Genomic DNA, 10083 nt, shown 5'->3' with positions numbered 1-10083 from the left:
CGAGCTGCTGACTGAAAAGACTGCAAGTGCGTGCTGTGTGGCAGAAGCGTGTACTTGGATGCTCTGTGACAGTGTCCTTACAGATAATACAAAGAAGCATCTCCAGAACTACAACCCATGGAAAAGAATCCAACATTCACAAGGATAGTAATAAATATCGCACCAGGATGTGGCCACTGCATGCTTCTACACTAGGCTTTATTGCCAGTCCAAAGAGGTTAAAGTACAGGTTTTATAGAAGACCAATACTTCCAAAAAACACATTTTCAGTTAAGCCTTATGTTTTTACTAGAATGTTACACTTGTTTTAAATGGAATGATCTCAGGTTTTATAGAATAAAATGCAATAAAGTATTTTTCTAAGCTGGAGCCCTTTTATCAGTTAGATACGAGTAAGCTACTGTCATGTTCAAACAACTGTGATTTTGTGAAGTCTATCTTCTTGTTAAAGTAACTTTTTGTCAGTTTAACTTAAATTAAGGCTTTTTTGTATGTTTAATGAGGAATAAATTGTTTTAGTTAAAGCTATACCTCCTACAGAAATACAAGCTTTGTTTACATACAATATTGCAAGATGTGTAACTTTCACAACTACAGGAAAAGTGATGTTTCATTATTTCTTTGCTACTGCTTCTCTGATGTATATATGCATATTAAAAATTATTTGTCTACAAACAGAGCAGTAAGAGCTTTAATGCAGAACAAATACAAATGTGCTTAATATGAACAGTTCAGCTAGACTCCCTCAACTAAGCAGACGTATCCTCTTACGACGTTTCTTGATACACGCAAGTACATGCCAGGGGTTAAAGAACAGGTTAAAGTAGAATAGAATTTATTTTGCAGCCAAGATTACTCTGATATTAAAGTAGTTATTCTTGCTGAAGCAGGTCTACTTCAGTAGGGGAAAAATTATTCAGACTTCTAGCAAAAGCATTTCATTAGTTTTCAAGTTCTTACAGTTCAATGAAGATTAAACTCTTGGTTTAATTTTGCAGGAGATAAACGTGATACACAACCAAAGCAGACAAATGGAAGTAGCATTTATTTCTGAAGCACTGAACTCACAGTACAATATTATATTGAAATAGAAACTATAGAAGTAAATGACGCTGCAGGTTGGTTGGTTAATCATTCACTCAGACCCACAGGGAACAATGATATCACACAAGAATACTCATTAAGAAAAATCTGCAGGTAACAAAAGGTGCAATTACAAGCAAGTTTAAGCAGCATAGTATAAGGTGCTTTGTTTCAGCATTTGTATAATCAATTTATCCATTAACAGACAGATTAAAGTAATCTCACTTCTACGGATTCATAACAAATGAGAATCTAAAATTCATTCACATGCTAGTTGGTAATAGGAAAGTGCTTTTTAAAAAAAATGATTCACAAAGTGAAGATCATATTTTTACATATTCACTGTGCTCTTCAACTGTAAAATTTAATTTTTGGGTTACCATTTACAATACTATATATCAATTATAGACATATGTTTTAATTGCAGAATTTCGTGATACATGTGCTAAAATTTCTTATAAAAGAATATTCCAGTATATCACTCCATGATAAGAAATTACAATCACGTACCATATATTAATCTTACATTTCTGCAATATATCGAAGTCTAATTATTCTGATTTATTACTTCACCCCACATAGTGCTTCTTTGACCCACAGTGGGTGGTAACATTTCTTTGAGGTTTCAGTGACAACATTTCAGAAATGAAACCAAAAGGACAGCATTGTTTAAGCAGCAGAAAATGGTTTCTGGAAAATTTGTTAAAAAGGCCATCAAAATGACAGTAAAGGATCAACAACTGAATTTTAAAAGTAGTGTAATTAGAGGCAGCAATGTTTAGCAATATACTTTGAAGTGTTTGGCACCACAAATTGTTTCATCCTTTATGCTGGATACCGTATTGGAGGAAATTCTATTTCCACATTAAAAGTAGGAAAGCATGTATAACGTTAACCTTGAAAAATGACCTTAAGCAATCACTCCCTGCACCTAGTTTCCAATTGCTGTTACTTAGTGCTTGAGATGCTATAGGACAAAATATGTCTAACCGTATTTTTGGACACAGCATTTCCTCAGGTTATATATAAACTGGACACCCACTGAAATGGGGTTGACAAAATACTTCCAAAACTTAATTCCATTTAAAACCCAGCAAGTATCTCAGACAGTAATGCACCAGGCATTTCAGAAGATCATGAAATAACTAATCCATACAGATTTGGCAGGCAAGGGAAAATACCTAATTTTAAATTCACTTAACATCAGATGAAGCCAAAGTTATTTTCAAGAACACGCAATTCAGATGCTTCTTCTGGTGTGGTTAGTTTCACCCTTCTGATTCACTGATGTACCCAGAACTGGAACTGCAAGAAGTTGGGTAAGGTACAGATGTATTTATCGCTGTGGTTCAGATTCTCAACTTGTAATTAAAGTTTACCCATCCCCATCTGTTCCGACACAGCAGAATTCCCATAGTTGCTGCACTGCTTCTAAAGACATTTTAAGTTTTTAAAATTGTAATTTTACAGGGAAGCCACAACATGCAGGCAAATCAAATATTAATATACTGATGTCACATCCCTGTGTTACAATCAAACTCTTTCTTTCATACTCTTTGGGAAAAAGCGTCAAAAAGGATCAACCTGTAGGCTGTCATTACAGCCACCACGTAGGTAGTAGCAGCACTACAGGTCTCAACATAGCATCCAACTGTGGCATCTTAGCCTACTGATGTGTAACTATTTTAAAATATATTAATAGTAGCTCATTTTAAGCCCATTTTTATCCTTAACTTTTAATGGAAGGAGATATCTGATCCAGTTGTGATCTTCATTCTATTATCCTCCTAACAGACTTTTCCTCTCTTCGTGCATTTTCTTTTATCTGGTGCTTCTGGGAAGTCATAACACTGAGCCTTGAGCACAGCAATAAAACCATAAACCATTATTTTGTAAAACGGGATTATAGTTTCACTGCAAGACTGAAAGAGGAGAAACTATGTTAGGAAGGTAGCAATATCTGAAATAATCCAAACTACAGACAATCACTAACCTCTAGGTTACACTACTTGTGCTGTGCCAGTAACTAATGACCTTATACCATGCAAACATTTTACAGTCCTTTAATTCTTATAGAATTATATAATATTAGTGGTAACAGTGGTGAAAGTATTAACCCTTTATGAGAAACTTCTGTACTTTTCTTGTTACAAAATCCCTTAAAAATCAACATTGAATTTAGTGAGCTATTCTATACGTTTTCAACCCTAAGTGAAAGTATTTGGCACTCATTAATAAAACCTTTCTTCTTACACACATCTTTCCTGATCAGTACTGGTTTGCTGAGACTACAGCACAAAGAATTCTAAAACGGAAGCTGGCTCTGCAGAACATTTCATTGTTCTTTCAACCATCTCCTTTCCAAATAGAGGACATAACGTCCGAGCTGCCAAAACACTGAGCAGGTAGTACAGGACAACACAAGTCTTCCCGCATGTTGACCAGAGCCACAAAGCAGATGTGTGCCATAAATCAATTCTATTTGTGCTTCTAGCTTAATCCCACCGTCAGCAAGGGCACCCTTATTTGGTACCTACGATCAATACTATAAGCATCGCAACAGCCCTATGTAAAAATAGTGCTTTTACACATCATTAAAAATACTTCTTAAATGTTATGTATTGCATTCAAAGCAATATCATTCTATGAATGTACATTTGTGCTCGAATTATAATTCCTTCTAGATGGAAACATCTCTTCAGATCACATTTTTCCAGATCCTTACTTGTAAAACAATCATTTTGTATAATTTAGCAGGAAGTTAATACAAGCTGGAAGTTTAAAATTTTTAACTTGAAATCTGCTCACAACACTGACTTCCAGAACCGTGTTAGATCAACAGCAACAAAAGCCAGACCATAAGCTTGCTACGTATCTTCTATTACAAGCCTGTTCACACCTTTGAATTTTTTTTCCCTTCCTCTCAGCTATGAGAGACCAGTAAATAGTAAGTACAACCTCCACGTGAATAAGCAGGTGTGTATGAGTTACAACACAGAGGTTGCACAAGCCTATGTAGCAGCTTAGAACGGGGGCCTTGAATACCTGTGGAAGTGCTGACCATACCACCCAGGAGACAAGCACGACACAAAATGCTCCGGCCAACACAGCTGAGACCCAACAGGGCAAAAAGCACCAAATGTGCTAAATCCATACGGAGAAGAAATGGCACGTGATAGAGCGCCTCCACAGTTATGCAGAAGGTAGAAGTAAATCAGCCCAATTCATATGGATCAAGGTAACGTGTCCTATCTGCTTTTGCATTCGATCTATGTCCCAGTCTCTGATTATAGCTCTTGGACTATGTCAGGGACAGCTTTTTGGAAGAGAAACGGGACAAAGCATCTACACTGCAGGCACTTGTCTATATCATAATTACCTTTTTTTTTTTTTTTAATGTCACTATTTTCAAAGCCATCCAGTGGATGTAGCTACATAGAACCCATAGAACCTAACTAAATTCTCATTACCAAAGGCAAACTCCTTTAAAAAGAACTTGAGACTTAGCTTAAGTGAACTAAGCATTAAATGATTTTAAATTGCTTTCTCATCATAATATTTCCTGTCTGAAACTACAGTTAATTGTGCAAGAGTGACTAAAAAATGTATTCACTACGAGCCATTATTAACACTTTACATTGAAATAATGCATTTTTAGCTCCGTTAATCCCTATTCCACTCAGCATTCAACAGAAGCTGTGTACTTGCAACAAAACACATTAACTTGTTAGTTTCTCTCCATCTCTAAGTTTGGTGAAAGTTCAAAAAAAAAAAAAAAAAGAGAAAAGTATCCCAAACAGATTCTTTTGCAGAGTCATTATCTGTAGCCTAGAACAACTGATGAGTAAAAGTCTGGTTGAACAACTATGTATCCAAATATATGCTAACGGAAAATCTCTGTGCCATATTGGTAAGAGAAAATAACTCTGCAAGCTTTAAATGTTTAATTTTAACATGAATAGCCTCAATGCCATCAGGAGAACTACTCGTGTTACAAATTATGTGGATGCCTAATTATTTGCAAAACGAGGACTCACCACACAGCTGTCACTGAGTTCTTTGATCAGCTTGAGTTATACATCTGTCAATGAATAAGAAATTTCTTATGCTATTAAGCTGTAAGTTTCTGCATTGATATTGTGATGAGAGCAGCCTGAAATAGGCAGCACTATTGCTAGTGACACACCAGCTAGCAAAGTCTCACTACATAAACTTCTATTCAAACTACAGTTAAAAAATGGCTTTACACCTGAACATTTCCTTACAGCTAAGATCAAGATAAAGAAGTGATCCAAAAGCTATTGTAAACCTGCTCAAATACTTTCACACATTTCTTTTCTCCTGCTGCCACATCTACAGTTATGACGGACTCCATCTGTTCTACTCAAAAGGCTGGATTCTCACCTGTGATTTGTCAAGCAGCTAGAAGAAAAAATTGCTTTCACAGGAGAAAAATGAGGAAATGAATGCTTGCAGGACATAAACCTGAGGTATCACATCGACCCAAGAATAGGGAAAGTTTTACCCTCTATCATTTCTGGCAAATAAAATAATAATAAAAAAAAGATTAACGGGTATAATGGATTTACAATTTAGCCTGTTTAAAACCCCACAAACATTGGGGTGATCCAAGCCAACTGAGTTTAACTTGACGAGATGGCTATTTTTTACTTTCTGTATAAACGAGGTGGTAAAGTCTTACAAATATGCCAAATGTGAGGCATGGGGTGGCTGAGAGAAGTCAGCAGTCCATCGACAAGGCTTGATTTTGAACAAGTGGCCTAGCTTCCTTGCTGCTCCTACGGCAAAGCATGGGCACTCAGTGATAACAGCCAGATCATTTAGGGGAATATAATTATGCACCCATTTTCACCATTCAGGAGCATTTCTTTAAAATGCAAATAAACTCTGGAGCTGAGACAAGTGTAATAGTTATATCTCTGTTGGAAGAAATCTCGACAGTCCCATTAAGCCCAGTGCTCTGTGAGAAGATGCCCTGAGCTAATGCTGCACTTTGCCTTCAGAAGTAAGGTAGGATAGAAGCCAGTGGAGAAAAAGGAAGGGAAAAAGCCACCTAACATGTCCCTTTTAAGCTAAGATCGTACAGTGCCCTGCCTTCCTTTCTACAGGAATTGAAATCTTGCAGGGATTACTGAGATATAGCCCATAGCAGCAGCAAGCTGAATGCAGAATACAAAATCCCATGAAATAAATCTAAAGGAAAGGATTTCTGGTAGACGCATCCAGTGGGAGCAACTGTTAAAAAAATTATCAATTAAAATCAGCAAGACTTCCTCTTTTGAAAGAGGGTCTGGCTTAATCTGTGAGGAGAGCCATGGGAAATAGCATAAACCTGGGAAAACCTCACTGACCTGAACCAAAGCAGAAATGACTGGTATGCAAAATTGTTCTGGAGAAATATCGTTCCAAGTATTATGAATCTTTTTTGAGTAAATTCAAAAGCTTCTGCAATAGACTTTAGCTACCCTTGAAAGTTAACGACAAAACAGTTGAAGAAGAAAAAACTTTCAATAAGCGTAAGGCCCACATTCTTAGTTGCTGCATTCGTGAATATTTAAAGCATAACTCACTATCTGCGGCTCTTCCAAAACCACAGAAAATGTAGTGTACCAGAAGAACCAGAGCAGACATGACAAATGTATGTCTACTCTGAGCTCCTGGCATCTGTCAGTGATTAGTCAGAGTTGTGTATAAACACTAGCCGTAGAGGTTCTCCTGAAAGCTGTCTCATGAAACAAAATGAAACAACCGTGAAATTCTCATGCACGTAACATTGATTAACTGCAGGTCTAAATAGGACTCACAACATCAGCCCACATTTCTAAATATGCCTTAAGCCATTATCAATTCACATGTAAGTACACCTACTTTTTACATTGCCAAAGAACAGTACAATCAGAAAACAGGTTAAAAGTTAGCCAGTGAAATTTTTGTATAAAAATAATAAAACTTTAAGACAAAAGCCAAAGGATAAATATCTAAGATATCTTTAGTCTTCAATTAGCTCATCAAAACAGAACATACTCTTTAGAACATATGTTACAGATATACTACACGGGGTATCTTACAGAAATGCTACAGATGGGAACCTGTCTTCATCATTTGAGTATCTTTCAAATGAACGTTGCCAAACATCGAACCTTCAGTTAAGTTTATTTGACAACAGTAACTGAAGACAGAAAAAAAAAATAAAAAATTAGAAAGTGCTTAGCAACTTCCCTCCAAAATAAACCCAGACATCAATTAATTCTTAAAAGCCTTTGGTGCCATTCGGATTAGGGCTCTCACCACTTACTAGCACGTAACAGCAATGGGTTGTCCTAACTTGGAGTTTTCAGTGGTTGATAAAAATATTAGTAACATCTGCTATTAGAAAGCTCAAGCAGTTGTAATTAAAAGCAATGGTTCTAATGTTGATCTCTAGAAGATAATGGTAGAAAGTCTCTTAATAGAAAGAACACAATAGTCTAATTAAAGGAAAATGAAGCACAACTTTTTCTGTAATCTCAACTAACTCTTTAAGGTCAGTTAAATAATATACATATTATTCTACCTGTCATAACCCTTCCTTTCAGCCAGTGTATGTGCATCGACTTCTTTTGACCTAGTTCAGCAGTTCTCAAACTTTAGATCAGTTCCTTTTCTTTTTAGGGATACTTTAGGGTCCCCCTGAATATTTCCCTACACAATCATATATTATGCATTAATTTGCATAAAATACAAAATACATTATTTGTAGACACACACATTTAATTCAAATATACACAGCAACTATCAGCTCACGTGCCCTTCTTTCCCTACACGAGAGCTTGGAGATCTAGGCCTGTCCATAAGGGGAGAGGAGCTGCAAAGGGAAGGAACAGAAGGTACAAAATACATCCACGAACGTCCAAACACATGATGGGGAAGCAAAGATCGAGAAGGTGCTGCTGCCTCAGAGCCCAGGTAGCTTCTGAGGGTGTCAGTAAGTAGGGAAACATATTTGTTCTGCACAGAGCGTGAAAGAGTAACCACCGAGGGAAACTCTAATCCCACTGCCTGAGTCTGCAGCATCCAAGCCAAAATCTCCTGCCAGAGGCACAAAGCAGGGCCCCCAGAGATTTCTGCCGGAGCTGCCTAGCAGGGGCACTCCTCCTGCTCACCTACAGCTCCAGGCTCCTTCCACTGCTGCGGCGACTGCTCTTGCACCGAGCTCTGCAGGGACCTCACCAGGCTCCTTCCTCGGACTACTGCAAGCCCAGCTCACACTAGCCAGCAGACAAAATACGGTTCTTGGAAGGTTCCAGTGAGGCAATGGGAATGCACTACAGGGAAAGACAAGTTAGAAAAGGAAGTGGTAAGAGGAAAAAGAGGGTCTGAGCTATGCTACCCCTTCTCTTTACCTCCAGTCTTTAGGGTACACTTCTCTCAACATGAGCTTGTTCTGGCTGCAGTTTTCAACCCCTCACGCCTAGGCATTTAGGAGCCTGAACCCCACACTTTCTCAGGATCCATTCTAAATCCTCATTTGAGAACTGCTGGTCTAGTTTAACTAGCAGCACGCAGAACTGGAAACCTAACAACTTAATGCCCTCTTAGTGCATAGCAGCATACAAAGAGTAAAGTAACTTATGTGCTTCAGTTACCACTGGCAAAAATGTCATGCCATTGCATTTCAGTAGCCTGATAATGAGGACTTTGATGAGATGCCTACATGGCTTAAAGTATTTCCAGACTTAAAGAACATACTACAGCAGCAGAGATGAGAGTAAGCCTACACAAGGAAAACAGGCTGCCAACCTACCCCATACAAACAATTTGCTCCAGACTAAAAGAAACTCAAAGAGCACAACTAAATGCATAGCATTTTACTGTTTTCAGTGCTTCCACAGCATCTGTGGACACTTCTGTGATTTCAGTCCAAAAACTGCTGTATGTGGGAAAAGTCATCTTTCAGAATACAGTAACACAATCTAAATGGTGTTCAGATTGGGGGGGTGCTGGGGTGTTAATCTTAAAATTACAAGATAAAGTACATAATGTGGAATATTTAAACTATCAGCATATTTCACTTCATGTTCTTCCATGAGCTCCCACTTTAAGTCAAAGTATTATTCAGGCTTTACCATGAACTTTTAAATTGCTGGAAACTACAGAGGACTACATGGTATAATCAGAGGAATACTTTTAAGTCTATGTGGGAAAAACTCCATATATTTAACAAAACATCACAGTAACACTCATGCCATGGTGAAGATGTTGGCATATTACTGCTGGTTTTGTCACAGAGAAACTGTTGTTTAAACCTTTGTGTTCATGCCCTATGATTCTTTCAATGAATTGATACGTGCACAGATTTTTAACGCAGGTCCAAGCTTTATATTCATTGCACTCATAAGGTGATCCTCCTTCAACAAGAGGAGAGCTTGTCCATCAATTTCTTGTGCTCTAAATTCATCTGCAATATCTTGACAACCTAAAGGCAATGGAAAAAAAGAATTACTGTGTTAGAAATGTACATCTCTAGATGCAATGACTGTCCATGCTAGAGTTTTTTAGTTACACAATCCCTAATGCTTGCCCCTTTAGCTTGTGAAACCTGTAGTATGTGAAAGAGTTCAATATTGATGGGAACTTCTGAGATAATCTGAAAGTCATTTTTACTCCAGTATCTACTTACACCATAACTACTGATGAATTATTTATTGGAAATTTCAAGTCCAAGCATAGACAATTGTCTCATTTCATACAAACGAACAACTGCCGTGATCTCCTAATTGGAAGATACTTGCAAAATACCACAAAAGCAGCCATTGTTCAAGCATAATTCAAGTAGGTTCCCTCTAGAAATAATGTGCATATTCTAGTGTTAGCTAGAACTCAACAAGAAAGTTCACTTACCCATGATTTCCAAAAGGTGTTAGTTCCATCCATACGTTACCACCACTGGGTTAAGCAACCAGAATTGCAATTTGTGGGCATGACTTTCTCACTGGTACA

General features: G+C 37.5%; 1 protein-coding gene across 9 annotated transcripts in view; it reads right to left on the bottom strand.

The window, feature by feature from the left end:
* Positions 1-8940: 8940 nt before the first annotated feature.
* The window catches only part of PHC3 (polyhomeotic homolog 3), a 29440-nt gene continuing 28297 nt past the window's right edge, over positions 8941-10083 (bottom strand). For 6 of the 9 annotated variants that reach the window (XM_040567037.1, XM_040567039.1, XM_040567033.1 and 3 more), the window contains one exon: positions 8941-9559. In XM_040567037.1, coding sequence (XP_040422971.1) covers positions 9405-9559 — 155 coding nt within the window. In that variant the 3' untranslated portion in view covers positions 8941-9404. The remainder of the gene's footprint in view (positions 9560-10083) is intronic. The other 3 variants (XR_005822465.1, XR_005822466.1, XR_005822464.1) reach the window with 2 other exon arrangements.

This window comes from Cygnus olor, chromosome 9 (assembly GCF_009769625.2).
Source record: "Cygnus olor isolate bCygOlo1 chromosome 9, bCygOlo1.pri.v2, whole genome shotgun sequence".
In the NCBI taxonomy this organism is placed as follows: domain Eukaryota; kingdom Metazoa; phylum Chordata; class Aves; order Anseriformes; family Anatidae; genus Cygnus; species Cygnus olor.
Note: the sequence above shows the minus strand (reverse complement) of the source record. Positions and strands in the feature narration are given on the sequence as shown.